This window comes from Phasianus colchicus, chromosome 28 (assembly GCF_987193195.1).
Source record: "Phasianus colchicus chromosome 28, bPhaCol1.hap1.1, whole genome shotgun sequence".
In the NCBI taxonomy this organism is placed as follows: domain Eukaryota; kingdom Metazoa; phylum Chordata; class Aves; order Galliformes; family Phasianidae; genus Phasianus; species Phasianus colchicus.
Genome location: NC_143463.1, coordinates 1,532,979 through 1,548,523, shown reverse-complemented (window position 1 = coordinate 1,548,523; position 15,545 = coordinate 1,532,979). Strand labels below are relative to the sequence as shown.

Here is a 15,545-nt window from a genome sequence, read left to right as displayed (position 1 = left end):
CTTTTTCTTTTTTTTTTTCCTTTTTTTCTTTTTTCCTCGCCCCATTGCGGCGCGGGGCGGGCAGGAAGGCTCCGACAGCTCGCTGTGTGTACAGCACATAGAGAATGCTTTATCACAGAGCCGAGGACACATCGCACCGACGTACAGTTCTCCGGAAAACAAAACAACAAACAAACAAACAAACAAAAAAAACCAAACGGTTTCCCCCAAAGAGGGGAACAACCACCAAAAAAAAAAAAAAAAAAAAAAAAAAACCCGAACAACAAACGAGGAAATGAAAAAATGAAAAAAAAAAAAAACAAACAAAAAACCAAAAACCACCCATGACGTCTTCACCCCCCCAAGAAAAAGAGGAGCTGTGAGAGCAGCCCCCGCTGCATCCCGTCCATCACAGCTCACACGCTGCTCCCAGGGCTGCGGGGATGGGGAGCTGCCCAGGGCTGGCTCCTCCTGCCCCCCACGTTGGCACAGCTCAGCCCCAGCCGGAGGGGATCTCGCACCAGGATTGTCTCACAAAGCCCCTGAAGGAGGACAACGCTCGGAATGAACGTGCTGAGATCCTCCGGGCTTCCCCACACCCGGGCCCACCTGACTCCAGGCTGCACAGTCCGCTCAGCAGGATGCTCGGGGAAGGAGCAGAGCTTCCACCTCTGGAAGCGGCAGCTTGGAAAGCCCTGCTGGCCCACCCCAAGATGCCAGGGCAGGTGGGGCTCGGCCAAGCTGGAATTGGGGCATTCTGAAGCCTCTCGCTCTCAGCCCAGAGGCACGTTAGTCTGTAGGTATTGCACTACTCCCACCTCCCCTCTGCCCCTGAGCCCCCGGGGCTGGCACCAGGAGACAGGGGGCTCAGGAGCTGTTTGGTCCCCAGCCTGTCACAGAAGGATGCAATGGAAAGGGGAGAGCCTTGAAAGGACTTCTGATAGATTACTTGGTAACTACACGGATACATCTAAGGGCAGCAGCTTGCAGGACCCCCAGCCTGCACTCTGAGAGCAGCACACTGCACAGCCTTCAGCATCCCCAGGGGTGGGGTGGAAGTTTGGGTCCCACACTTGTAGGGGTCCCATAATTCACACAGATCCTTTCCCAGGTCATTGTCTCACAGAGCTTCCCAACAGCCCCTTACCTTCCTGGACCTCAGTGAACCAGTCCTGAGTGCTGCTGTGGGGACAGATGGAAGGGGACTGAGCCCCAGGAGGAGGGATTCCCCCCCACACTCCTCTACAACAAATCCTAAGGACAGCTGAAGATTGTAATGAGAACAAAGAGATTTTGACCTCTCTCAAGTGAGACTTGCAAAGCACACAAGACTTGGCTCCCTCTTGGCTGAAGGGTTTCACTTCTCTGAGAGGAGGATGAAATTGCTGGAGTTCAAGAGGTGTTCAGCCGACAGAAGGACGAGCCTAACCCGAGCACTGCCAAGTGACACCAACTCTTGGCTAAAGCCTGCAGCCCACGAAGAGCAAACTGTCCGTGTCTCACACATCCCAAGCAGCCGAGTCACCCAGCTTCTTGTCCCACAGAGTCTGCACACAGTGCTGCCCACATTCCTGCCTCCAGCACACATCCATGCGTGCACCTCCCCGGCTGCCCTGAGGCACGAAGGAGATGCGTGAACCCAACATTTGGTAACCCCCAAAACTCAGTCAGATATGGAACTCAGTCAGATACACCCGTGAGGTCCCAAGCAGCTCCAGTGGGATGCGGGGTCCGGGCAGAGCAGGGAACGTCCCTCCACGAAGCAGTCCCTGGAGGTGCCCAGTCCTCATCTGTCCATGTCTGCCAGCGGCCACTACGACAAGATGTGGGCTCTGAGCACGGAGAAATGGTGACAGCAGCAGGTGAAGGCAGAAGCCACTGTGACGTCCGGAGAGCCGAGGTGAGCACGTCGGCACTGCCAGGAATCACTTGCTTCCCCCACTCGGTGTCAGGGATCAAGAGGAGTCACTAGCAATTTTTGGATCCAAGTGAATTGGCATGGCTACTACTGTAACATAGGAGCAATTCTACTCAATGGCCTTTAATACATTGCATGTACATAGCACCTTTCATCCCAGGGTGTAAGTGCTTGAATGGAAGTGGGAACTGCACACCCATAGCACGGGGGAACCGAGGCACAGAGTGGTTAGGTGACTTGCCTTAGGTCACTCAGCAAAACTGCAGCAGTCTGCCTGGCCTTAAACCTCCTGACTCCATCAGCAGGTCAGACCACGCTGCTGCCTCCTCCAGCGAAGCCACTCCGCTCCCTGCCCTCCCCAGCACTGTGCTCCTACCAATCCTCCAGTGAGGTCCCACGCTCCTTTCTGATGCACAGATATATGACAACCAAAAAAACCAAACCAAAACAAAAAAACCCAACCAAACCAACAAACAGAACCCAACCAACCAAAAAAAAAAAAAAGTGCAGTAAACTAAATGTTTAAAAAAGCACATTTGTGCTGTGTGCAAAGATAAAAGAAATAAATACATGATTAAAAAATTAAAAAGGTTCACAGTATTACACATGGATAGGTAGCTACGGTAGTGCACGTCTGGAAAACACGGTGTTACTACCCAGGATTCTCTACACCCAGCTGGTTGTCTCCCTTGGGAGCTGTGGGTGAGTGGGTGGTTTCTTTGCTGCCCATGTCTGGGAGAAGTAGAACAGACGGTTATAGTTTTGCTCCGTTCTGAAACGCAGTGCCCGGGATCCCGCAGTGCAGCAGAACTGGTGTCAGCAAGCTCTTCCCCATCCCACTGGAACGGCTGCATCAACGAAAAGGGAACACATCGACCTGCAGAGGGAATCGCTGCTCTCTGGGGCTTCTGTGTCTGCATAGAGATTACTGCAAGAGGCAGAGAACAGAGAGTCAACAGCCGAGCATCCACTCCGCGTTGGGTTTGGTCTGAGCCCACCAAATCCCCAGAACCAAAAGGGGGGTGAGGAGGGCAGTCTGCTTGCTTTGCAACCCCCAGCACCACCGCCACGCCTGGAGAACCTGCAGACCCCAAACTTTCCCTACACTCAACCCCTGTTGAGCTGAATGGTTTCTCTGCGGCACAGCAGAGCTCTCCTGCTGCCAGAGCTGCACCAAGGCTCCGCTGCAGCCATGCAAGAGCCCCAAAGCTGCACGGAGGCCACAGAAGCTCCTTCTGCAAGCTCAGCTTGCAGGGAGCCCACGTTCTGACCGTGACACAGCAGGCACCCGGCACGTGTTTCTCGTACACTTACTGTATCGCTCTCCTCATCGGAGACAGAGTGGAGCTGAGCGCTATAGTGGAGCGGGGAGTAAACCCAACTCCTCTCGTCTGTCGGCTGCCAGAGTGGCCAGAGACGGCGGGGAGAATGCAAGGAGAGCAGCAGCAGAGCAGGGAGCAAAGGAGAGAAGAGGAAAAAATAAAAGGAGAAAATAAAAGAGTAGGAAACAATACAGTAAGAACAGCTGTTCGCCCGGAGGAGAGAACTGGGCTCAGTGCTGGGGCTCCATGCTGGTACCTACCTGTTCCCTGCCACCAGCAGCTGGCACTGCACCCTGCTCCAGGGAGGATGGCACAACCTCCCCCACTGCAGGACAGATGTGAGGGCTTTGCGGGTGCCAGGGAATTCTCAGCTCCCTGCCACAGCATCAGCCCGGAGAAACCAGGAGACATGGGAAGTGACTTACCAAGGGGCAGTGAAGGAGCTCTTCATTCCTGCTACCCACTCCCAGCTCCCAACCCCACTTCCTGAGCCCCTGGTGTGCTACAAGCTGGCATCTTGGAGGGCTTTTACAGTGGAACTCGACCTGGTTTGCCATGCCTTCCCCCTTCCCTGCAGGCCAAGTGAGGCAGCAGGTGGCTGGGTTGGATCGTGGTGGATGGCGGCCACAGAAAGGAACCGGTCAGTTTTCACCGACAGTCTTGGAGACAGTGGTGGTGATGAGAATGGGTACAACACAGAAGGCAAAATACAACTGGATCTTGGAAAAAAAATAAGGGAATGGGGATGTGCATCGAGGGAGCTACTTATCACAGCACTGGGCATCAGTGGGACAAACACACTTCTGCCTCCAACTCAGCAGAGAAGCCCAGACAGGCTCAAGGGCCACAGGTTCCTAAGGGGGAAACTTCTACTGCAAAGTGGCTCAATTGGTTCCAGAGGTGTCCCTGTGCCTGAGGGAGGAAAACTGCCCCCTTTGGCCCAACCCAGGCTTACAGAGGAAGAAAAATGGAATGCAATGCTTGGAAGAAGCCTGGGGGGGGCTCCCAGCCTGGGAATCGTCTACAATGTGCAAGGTACTACAAGAAGCTGGAGGAGCTTTGAAGAGCTTTGAAGAGCTTTGAAGCACTGGGCTCTGCGTGCTGAACCCCACCAATAATTGCAGCTGCATGAGCAGAGACCGCTGGGAGGAAGGAAGGAAGAGAAAACCTTGCCTGGAGCTTTTTGCAGGGCTCTGCTGGAGGCACAGCAACGCTCAGCACAGCACAAAGCCTGCTGCACATCCTGTTTTTCACCCAACCCAACTGAACTGCATGCTCCAGCCAGCCTCTTTGAGAGCCTTTTGGGAGCCCAGACACATGCAGGGAGCTGCAAAACCAGCGGGAAGACAAAACAAAAAAAGGAGCATCCAGTGCTCAGCATTAACCCTGCCAGTGCTGGGGCTGCCTTTCCTCATCCTAGCAGCCAAGCTCAGGAGCATGCTCCTGCCCCTGCTACCCCATGCACCCTGCCTGATGTCTCCTCTGCTCCTCAGCCTGGCTCCAAGGCAGGCACTGCTCAGACCATGCTGAACAAATTGTGCCAAGGCTCTGACAGTGCTGCCATCACCCTCTGAGGGAGACAGCAGCCCTTCCAAAACCCAGAGCTCTGGGTGCAGCCCCTCAACACTGAGCTGCCTCCCTGCATCTTTTGGAAGTGAAACTCTCACTGCTCACCAAAAACCTGTGGAGAGGAGGGAGCCTGCGGATGATAACAGCAAGGGCTGGAGAGCAGAAACCATCCCTAATCCGTCAGTAACTCTCAACTCCTTCAGATTTAGAAGCTGCCACCAGAAAGAACTGGCCACAGGTCTAAAAGGCCAAAACTGGCTTAACAGCAGTTTCAAAACATCTTGGTAGGCTCTACAGAACCCAGTTTGGTTTCCTGGGCCAAGGGGGCTGTGCCTAACATCATCTGTAAATGTTCAAGTGTCTCCATCTTCATGGATCTGCTCCCTGCAAGTTTGTCCAAGTGCTGGGTGATACCAAACCAGAAGCTGTGCCCTCAGCCTGCAGAAAAGTAGGGCTGAGTCTTCACTTCTGTGAGATCCCGTGACAGATTGATTCAGGCAGCTTTGATCTGCATTCCCTGTTTCTACTGGGCTGACTCTCAGTGGTCACAGAGTACAGAACCATGGCATCCCTGGGCAATGGAGCTGCTGACCCCAGTGTTTCAAAGCTGCAGCTCTGCTACGTGCTAGCATGGTCACTTACAGTCCTGGAGGAAAGCGAGGTGGTTCGGAGTCTGCGCTGACGGGGAGAGTAAATCCAGTACCTCCCATCTGTGAACTGCATGGCCCCGGGGTAAGTGAGGTGAGAAAGGAAACAGAGGGGGAAACAAACAAACAAACAAAAAAAAACAACAGAAGGATGATGTGAAAGACAGGATGGAAGAGAAAGCAAAAAAAATCCAAGGGGTTGGACAACTCCAGGTCTGAACGGATCAGCAGGCAGGAAAGCCATGCGTGGGAGTAGCAGTGCCTGTGCCTGACAAATCTCTGCACCTTTATTCCCCTGAGAGCGAGCAGGGGGATAAAGTGCTCTTCTTTTGGAAGCTGAATTCAACAAGCAGACCATGGGCCCCCAGGACTTGACAAATCATCCTCTGCACGTAGCATCCTTCCACCCATCATCGCTCCTGGAGCGTGCTTGCAGGGGCAGCTGGGGTCCAAGCCTTGCTGCATTTGGGTGCAGCCTTGGTTGAGCTCCAGTGGTTTTCCAACAACAAAAAAAAAAAACAAACAGAAAAGCCACCAATGCCAGTGGGAAACCCAGATCAGCTTTTCCCTTCATCCCAGCAGTGACAAACACTCCACAGCACACAACACACATTTAATGCAAAACTCAAGGACTCAGATGAAGTATGAGATGCTGATGAGTCAGTCAGGCTCTCTGTGAGCACACACTGCACACAAATGGTTTCTTCTGGATAGAGAAGAGCCCCGTGGAAGTTGAGGGGAGTCCACGTGCCAATGGACAGGGAGAAAGGGAGCTGCCCCTTGCTAGGAGACATTTGCCAGTGGAACAGGCAGTATCTGCAGGCAGTCTGCACGCAGCTGCCATCCACAGGCAAAGAAAGAGCAGCCAATGTTAGAGGGAGCTGTTTGCATTTGGAACAGCATGCACAAAAACCCAAACAGACAAGCTTGTAAAATTGATTCCTTCTGCAGCTCCCACGAGCCTCCAAATGACTCGGCAACGAGTGAGCAGCTCTGCAGCAGGGCCACATGAGCAGAGGGAGAGCCAAATGCTGCCATTTTCAGGGTAGCCTGAAGGAGCTCACAGGGCACAGCTCAACTCCATCGCCATGCAAGTTGGAGCAGAGCACCTCTTTTAATGGAAAGGTTCCAGTGCCAGGATGTGGGGGAGAGCTGCCATGGGTCAGACCCTCAGCTCCACTCTGGGAATCCACAGAGCAGGCACACGTTCCTAAAAACTCCTCTCCATTCTGCAGAAGCTGCTCAGACGTTGTGGAAGCTGGCTGAGGAACACAGCCCCAGGCTCCACGGCACTCTGCTGCCAACAGCAACCACCTCACTTACTCCCTGTCTCAGTACTAGACTTCCACTGCACCACTTAATGCATCTGCCTGCAGGGAGAGGAAAATCCAGAGTTCACAGCCCCACCACAACCACCTCTGCTCCACTATGGCGTGTCTGTGCTCAGGGCCCTGGCTGGGGGGGCCTCTGCAGCACCAACGTTCACGTTGGTTTGTCCCAGGAGTGAACACACTGCCCTAGATAAGCCCTTCAGCACCAGTCCTTCCAAATAGAGCAGCACACCTACTATATCCACAGCAGTGGCATCACGTGCTTCAGCCACACTAGGTGCTGTTCTCCCATTCTCTGTCTTCAAACTCTGCCCAGCACCAAGGTGCTCAGCACAGCGTAGGACAGACGCTGCTCCACACACCCCTCTGCCTGAAACAGATTACAGCCTCATCCACACAACCCTGTTCCATCCCTGAGGGACCAGCCAGAGGGTATCTTACAAAGTATATGTCTGTGACTGGCACGTCATCTTCATCCGAGGCCTGGCTGGCTGGTTCGGAGGCCTGGCTGGCCGTCTCCACCTCTATTGTAGCTGTGGACATTACAATGGCACAGGCTGAAGAAGCTGCTTCTCTGAAAGGGGAAAGAAACAACAGCATTTGGTCAGTGAGGGCAGAAGGAGGGGGCAAGCAAGACTGGGTGATTAATCACAGAGGAACTGCAGAGGATGCTCTGCATTAACACCCAGAAGGATCAGGTCTGGGAAGGGACCCATCTCCCCAGGGAAGCTGAAGCCCTAGAAAATCAACATGAGCTGCCACAGACAAAAAAAAAGGTGCTGGGCAGAGCTCTGCCAAGTGCTCCCAAACACTTACTCCTTGTCGTCTTCTTCGGGAGCTACGATCTCAACATCACATTTGGGCTCCAGCTCTACACTGATCTGCTGAAGTTCCTCTTCAACTCGCACCTCCTCGTGTGACCTGGGAACAGAAGAACCACGGGAAGGCTTAGCCAGACCTCCCAGGGCTGAGGTTTTGGGTAAGCAAAATTCCCCAGCAGAAGGGTCAGTCACATTAGATTTTGGGTTTTGGCACTGTGGAGTTAAGGAAAAAAAAAAAAAGGACAAGAGGAAAGGGATTCATGAGCCTGTGCTGCAGAAAGGATGGTTGATGTCAACCTGAATGCAGGAGGAAAAAGGACAATTGGCCTCTGGGGAAAACATGTGCCCAGACCTATCCCAGTGTTATCCATCAATATGTCCTCCCAGGAGCCAAAGCCTCCAACCTCTGCTGCAGCTCTGGTGCACTGAGGTTCACTTCAGGGTTAACATCCTATTTATCTGCGAGTCAGGAGCTGTTTGTGACAGTCTTCAATTTAATACCTCTTGCTATTAAAGTAATTGCTTGTGTTAGCAGGGCTGGTTCTATAGTCCTCCTGGGAAGGAGGAGCTGGCATTTGCCCAGCCAAGGGCATGGTCTCCATGTCTCTAAGTGGTTCTGGCCAGCTCTGCTCCGTCCCTGGCTGGCTCTGCTCTGTCCCAGAGCTGGAACCAGCAGGCAGCACAGCTCCCATCCAGCTGCTGGAGGGATGCATTTCCTAAACCCAGAGGGAGTTCTCCAGCAGATCTGGGTAGTCAGAGGTCTGCCACGTTTCAAACTTGAGCAAATTGGTGAAGGGCTTTTTCATTTCAGCTGAGAGGATACAGACACCAGCACCAGAAATACAGAAACTAGGCAAAAAAATAAGCAGAGGGTCACAATAAGATGGGGTGGTTGCAGCTGTGGCAAGTCTGTGACAGACATCCACCTCTGCCCAAGTCACTCAGCTCCCTGCACTGCTACTTCTAGGACACGGTTCACCTGACCTATTTTCAGATGAGCAGTCACATCCTACAGTGAGGGTGCCTGGAGCAATTCAGGTGAAGTCACTGCACTTTGCCAAGTGGGTCTTGACACAGGTGCTTGAGTTTAATTTCCATTAATCCCTAATCTTCAGCAGTTTCAGATAGTGGATTTGGCAGGAGGAGAGGAGCTTCACAGCTCCCCTGCCACTTCTATGGGGGCTGCAAACCAACAGCAAGTTGCCTCTTGCACCTTCATTGACAGGAACGTACCAAGATTCATTAAGAAATACCCTGGAAAAGGACTGTTTCAGTCTGTGTGGTCTGAAGCTCAACAATCAGTAAAAACTAGGAACAGGGGGAGATGCCTGGGAGGTGGTGGAAACTCCCATCTCCCAGCGTCCTTTTCCTTCCCCTGAAGCACCAAACGCTGACAGCAGGGACAGAGGAGGGAGAGTTTCTGAGATGCATTTCAAAGCTTGTAACTACAACGCTTACAAGATGTACCAAAAAACTAGGGCAGAACCAGCAGCAAGCCAGGTCCTCATTCGGGTCCTGCTGACACAGGCAACAGGGTTATTTTTACTGGTGCAAAAGTATGCAAGATAATTACACGATAAGAGCTTCTAAATCTGGACACTCTTATGCAGAAGGGATTTTTGTCCCACCTTGCCCTTGGCTCTGAGCCACCTATTGCCACAGGCAGGAAAAACAACTCCCAAGTTTCTGACAACACTAAGCAGCATCCAAGCTGCTTCTCATGGGGTCTGAGTGTGCTCACAGTGCCAGAGCCTCTCCCATATACATGTCCACTGCACACGGGAGGAACTTTCCAACTTTTAAGGCTTGCTTATCCAGAGGGGGACGTAAGGGACAATTCTGCTTAATTCTAGAGCTACTTGAGTGGCTACATTTGGACAAAACATCCAAATCCAGTTGTCCTTCTTCTCATCAAATAACAGGAGTAATATTAATGATTCCTTGCAAAGGACTGGGAGGTCTGCTTGTAAGGAAAATTGCAATCAAGGGTTTTCATTTGATGCAGGAAGAATCTCATCATCCTGCAGAGAACCACCTCAAAATCTTGGGGCTGCTAAGATGCACATTCAGCCCTCCAAGAAAAGAAGCCTTTGCACAGGTGAGGTGGTATAAACGTGAGGATGAGGCACATTTCTCACCTGCCATCCTGCCCTGAGGAGTGTGTGCGTCTCCTGCAGAAAGAAACCAGGAGAGCAGAGTTAGAGGGTGGATTTAAGACAGAAATCCTACGCTGCACCCAAATCTAACTCCCCACCTCGTGAGGAAGATGTTCTACTTAACAGCTGACACTTCTCCCAGCAATAATTAATCCCATCAAAGCTGTGTCTGCTTGCTCCCAGGAGAGATTTAATTAAAATCGGTCATCAGCATTGCAGAGCACAGGGCAGGCTGCCGAGAGCTGCGGCACGAAGAGGAGCAGCAGCAGGAGCAGGGGATGGGCACTGAGCTCACCTGTACCGAGGCTGCTCTGATGTCTCTGAAGGGGATCTCTCAGGAACAGAGAGAGATGTTGAAGAGAGCGTTGTGGCTATGGAGGCCGTGGTGGCTTCTTCAAAGGAAGGAGGCGTGCAGGGGAGCAGGTCTGGTCTGCCTGCTGGCCCGAAGCGTGGGGCAGGAGAGATGGAGGGAGAACGATAAGCAGGTCAAACATTAGCTCCTTATCTGCTGCAGCCTTGTGAGAGGCTGTTCCCCCATGTGAATGCACAAACAGGCAAGAAGTTGAGCTGAGTTCACGAAAACAACAGCTTATCCCAAAGCATCCTCTAGAGAGAGCCAGTCAGCACCATTTCCAGCACAACAGATAGACACTACTGGAAATGTAATGCCAAGGAAGACATCTCACTGGTAACCAAAGCTGGATTAAAGGCTTGGCTTGACAGAGATAAATATCCAAGTGAATTAAGAGATGAATCGAGTGCTCGCTGCTTTGCACGGGTAGAAATCTAACACTTACACACTCAAGAAGCCTGCCTTTCACCAGCCATCTGTAAATCCAGCCCAGACGGAAGCGATACAAAGGCAAAGAACCAGATCCATTCATCTTTTTTCTCCCAATGGCAAGATCTTCCCCCTTATACCCATTCAAACATCAGAGACGTGCAGTTCTCAGTTCCATTTTTTCTACAGGTGGAAAACCCAACCTTCTGATTGCATTTGGGCTATGACTGCTGGTGCCAGTTGGCAGAGATTGCCTTGCAGCAGTGACGCAAGCAACCATTTTTACTGCAGAACCATACAGTGCTGCAAAGAAGGGATTTGGTTGGGATGCAGAGGCGTTGCTTCCCAATCCACCAACTGCTAGCACTGCGACAAAACAATTTACTCTTACCTTCCCCCCTGTCCTGGTTAAGTTTAGTACCTGCAAAGCACTGCAAGGCAGGGAATGAAGAACTACCCAACAAGAAAGGCACGTGTTTGGTGCAGAACGGGCAGCTCAACAAGAAAAGGGAGCACTGCTAGGAATTAGAGAGTGATCACAGCCATGAGACACCAACCAGGCCATTACCTTCGTCATCAAGGGTGGGATAGCTCCTGGCTGCACGGAGGTCGTACTGCGTTTCATCCTTCTCAGAGGGGAGCTGGCTAGCTGAGAATGCAGCTGTTGGACCAGAAGTCTTGACAGCCAGCAAGGCACTACGCCCTTTCTTTGAGGGAGATGACTTCAAAGCTGGAGGAGAGGAGTGAAAGAGGGAATTACTACCAACAGAAGTCACACCAAAGGAACCTTTCCCTTCATAGACAGAGATGGCCCTGCCAGCTTCACACTGCCTGGAGAGCTCCAGGACAGGAGTTTGGCCACAGAAAGCCATGGCAACCCCAGGGCTCTGCAGCTTTGTGTCACTGCTCAGAATCCTGCCCAGAAATATTCTGTGTGGACACAAGCAGTGAGATGGGGATAAGGCTGCATCCCAGACACAGACTCTGTACTTACAGGAATTCTTTCGGAACACTGTGTTGGTCATGAATTTGAAGAATCTCTCTGCATAGAAGCTGGGTCTGTGTACTGACACCGTGTCCTGTAAAGGCAAGAAACCAGTGTTTCATTTTAAAATTACTCCTCAAGGCAGAATTTCTAAAGCAGCCGATGCAATCTTTTCTATTCCAGCGTTTAGCACTGATAGATCCTTAAAATGGAAAGGCTTAGCTGAAATGATCTGATTAATGCTATAAATAAGCCTGAAGCACTGCCTTTGATTTGATTGCATTTGATTACGCTCCTGCTGTAATTTTATAATGGATTTTGGTGATTTTATTCCTTTATAGACTTTTTGTATTTTTCAAATACAGACTTGATTACATGTGTGAAATTTCTTCTGGTTTTGCTGGCTGACATTTAAAGCACACCTGGCTACAGCTGCATATCACACGGACACCAACAGTCAGCCAAGGGTCTCCACACTCTTCAAACATTTTGCACTTTTTGTTTTAATGGAGCTGGTGTCTCTGCTTCTGATGTCACCGTGCTGCTGTGACTTAGCACCTCCACCTCTCCTCTGCATTACTTTTTTAAGGGAAGCTTGGATATGCAACGCTGACAAATAGTTCCTGTATCTAGAGGATGGTCTTTTGTAAACACACACCTAGCTGCTGCTGGAGATGAGAGTGCAAGGAAACACTGCAAGGGATTTATTAGCAGATAGCTTACTGCAGAGGAACCACAGTCAATCACCAGAGCCAAGGCAATGTTCCTCAACACACAGACGAACACACAAGCCTTGCACATACAGCTCCTGGTAACACAGGGAGGAGGAAAATGACAGATGGGAGCAGAGGAGGAGAGCTGGTAGCATGACAGCTAAGCATGTGAGGAGGTGGAGTGTGCAAGAAAACCTGATTGGGAATAAGTTGTACTACACCGCTGTGGAGGCACAAGAGGCAAGAACTATTCCTTTCATCAGCTTCAACTGTACCACTTTAGGGACTATAAATAGCGAGGTAATTGGCACCAAGTAGCACAAGCCAAGGCAGGTAACCTGCTGAGGGCACCCCCTGCACTCACCCCATCATGGACAAGGGCCTTCCAGGTATGTTCCAGCTTCTTGATGAACCTAATTGCAGGGAAGAAGCAGAGAGAAAAAGAAAGATCCAGTTCCAGGCATGTACTTGGTGTCAGAGCCACCTTCCATAACCCGCACAGGAGTGCTCACTGAGCTGCTGATCCCTGCTCTGTGTGGAGCACAGCTTTGCTCCAGCCAAGAGGTCAGCAGAGTTGGGCCAGGACTGCCTGGGAACCCTCCAGGGAAGGAGGAGCAGGGCTGCAAGATCTGCAGTAAATCACCCTCCCTCCCTGAGTATGTGCTGCCCATCCCAGGCACAGTGATGGGGAATTTCTTTAAGAACAACTCATTATACCTCAGGCAAACAGCTCGTTGTCACCAGCTGTTCTAAGGACAAGATAAAAATCCAGCGCTCCCAACACACATCAGACAGCTTTAGGCAGCCTGCCTACACACCATCAAAGACTTCAGGAGAGGAAAATCTTCTTGCTTTCATTCAGTATTAAAATAGATGGAGCACACTTAGAGGACAGATGACTGCAGAGGCACCTACCTGTATGACTGAAGGATATCTATAATTCCTACGTGTAGCAGGAGACGCTCTCCTTTGCCATTCACTGCTGGGATTCCTCCCATCCTGCAGGTGAAACAAGGCCACAGTGAGTACAGACTGAAAAAGAGCTGTTAGGCTCCAGGACTGAGGAAGGGTGGTGACAGCACTGGAAGGAGGGCTCTGATGTGGTGGTCAGACAGTATGAAACCTAGCAGCAGCCACCTACCCACCCAGCCTATCTCACACAGGGGCTGCCTGCCTGGATCACCAAATGTGAGATATCAGGACAGCACCTCTGTTGTATGACAACAGTTCCACTGGGGGTAAAGAGCACCGTATGATTTTTCTTAGCTAAGGAATATTTTATTCTCAGGACCGGATCAGTTCCAAATTAGCACAAGCTGCCCATTAAGGGCAGCAGATCAGTAAGGACAAAGGTATTCCTTAATATCAGCCAAAGGTGCAGCAGCACCAACACACAACAGAAGCATGCAAGCATAAGGCAGGCCACTACAATTAGGGATGCTTTTTGAAAGAATGGAAACACCAAATTATTTCCTGGCTCCACTGTGACTGATCCTCCACTGAAACCGGAGCGGCTGGTTCCATGGTGTGTGGCTGCCAGCAGCAAGCACAGCAAACTGCAGCATTTGGTAGCAAAGTCCACAGCACCAGCAGGACAGCCAGGAGGAACCCCCAGCCCCCAGATGGGGCAGACCCTGATGCACTGCTCCATCACTTACACAGCTGATCGTGCTGGGATGGCTTCAGGCAGCAGAGCCACAACCCCAGGAGAGCTGTAAGCAGCCCTCAGTTTGAGAATTACTCTGCCCCCCACCCCACAGCAGGAGGAGCCTAGTTTTCCACCTACGTGTCATCTGTGTCTATGGACTCCCCCCGGGCAGCCCCACCCTGGATGGACTCCATGGCTGTGGAGTAAAGTGCCTTTTGCCCCACGGGACGCTTCTCATCCGACGTGCTGTGCGCTCCCTCAGACTGCCGCTCCCGTTCTTGCTGGTCTATGTTATGGACACCAAGCAGCAGGCTGTAGTCCATGATTTTAAAGCTTTCCAACACCTGCAAGTTAGTACAGAATTTAAGAGTAAAGACAAAAAGGCACAGGTCAGCAGTTCAAACAAAGCAAGACCCCAAAACCCGAGACAGCCCATCCGTGTTCGTGCTAACAACCACTTTGCCAGAGCTTGAATGTTTCTGATTAGTAAACATCTCTGGATTCTGCAGAATTTGGCCATCCCACAACCCAAAGGGCTGAAGGCTCACAAGTAGCATGTTACCTTTAAGAAGAACACTGGTGCTGCTGCCCAGAGAGCTGTGGGTGCCTCGTCCCTGAGGTGCCCAAGGCCATGGATGGGGCTCTGTGCAGCCCGAGCTAGTGGGAGCAGCCAGCCCAGACAGGGTTGGAGCTGGATAGGCTTTAAGGTGCCATCCAACCAACCACTCTGTGATTCTATGATAAATACCTTTTGCACATCACATAGGAAAATGTATTTAGTCCCAAGGGCCCGGCTACAACGGGCAAGACTGCCACAGTTTGATGCCCGAGTTGAAAGGATGTCCTAATCCTCCGAGAATGCCACAAGATTCAACTCCACTGCTTTGCTTTCACCATAAAGAGCAGCAGAGGGACCTCTCCTGCTTTGGGGTTAGCAGGTTAGCAGTCGTTCAGTCTTCCCCACACTCCAAGCTCTGTTATCCCACTTCCTGAATCATCCCCTCCTTACCAGACAGTCTCGCTGCAACGTCTTCACCAACGCACTGAAGGTGTCTGCATCCAACATCAGGCCCTCGGGCATGTCCTGAATGAAGTCTAGGTCTTTGTACGTGGGGCTGGACTTCTCTTTCTCCTTCTTGGATGCCCGGCGTTTATAGGTTGAGCCTTTCAGGTCAAACTTCAGGTGCATCTTCACCACGCGAGGCAGAATGTTGTTCATCACCACCACGCGGATATTTTTGCCCCCTGATTGCACACAGTACAGTCCATAAAACTTTGGCAGCAGCGTCCGTGGGTTCTGGTTCAGGTTCTGCAGCAGGGTTGGAAAAAGCACAAGGAAAGGTCATTTGGAACAGGACTTCCAACACAGAGAGCATAAATGAAGCAGCCAGTCTAAGGATTCATCACCTAGAGATTTTCTGAACTTTACATAAGAGCTGACTGTAACACCTCTGACAAACTCTTGCATTTCAGTGACTCTAGGACCTGAAAATACCACTGGGCCTTGATACAGGGAATAGGATGTTCAGAGCTCTCTGGGCAAATAACCAAGTCCGGAAATTCCCTGCTTTCCCCATCAACAGCAGCTAAAAAAGGGAAACCAAACTGGAAGAGAAAAACACAAATAAGTGGGAACTTCAAGTTTAAAAATAACAGCTATCTTCAACTCTTCAGA

General features: G+C 51.3%; 1 protein-coding gene across 1 annotated transcript in view; it reads right to left on the bottom strand.

The window, feature by feature from the left end:
- Nucleotides 1-60: 60 nt before the first annotated feature.
- PIP5K1C (phosphatidylinositol-4-phosphate 5-kinase type 1 gamma) overlaps nt 61-15,545 on the bottom strand; it is a 34,294-nt gene continuing 18,809 nt past the window's right edge. The window contains 12 exon segments of the mRNA XM_090125827.1: nt 61-2,825; nt 3,212-3,295; nt 7,208-7,340; nt 7,583-7,687; nt 9,726-9,758; nt 10,039-10,180; nt 11,093-11,254; nt 11,519-11,603; nt 12,587-12,635; nt 13,138-13,221; nt 14,009-14,214; nt 14,880-15,179. Coding sequence (XP_089981953.1) covers nt 2,823-2,825; nt 3,212-3,295; nt 7,208-7,340; nt 7,583-7,687; nt 9,726-9,758; nt 10,039-10,180; nt 11,093-11,254; nt 11,519-11,603; nt 12,587-12,635; nt 13,138-13,221; nt 14,009-14,214; nt 14,880-15,179 — 1,386 coding nt within the window. The 3' untranslated portion in view covers nt 61-2,822.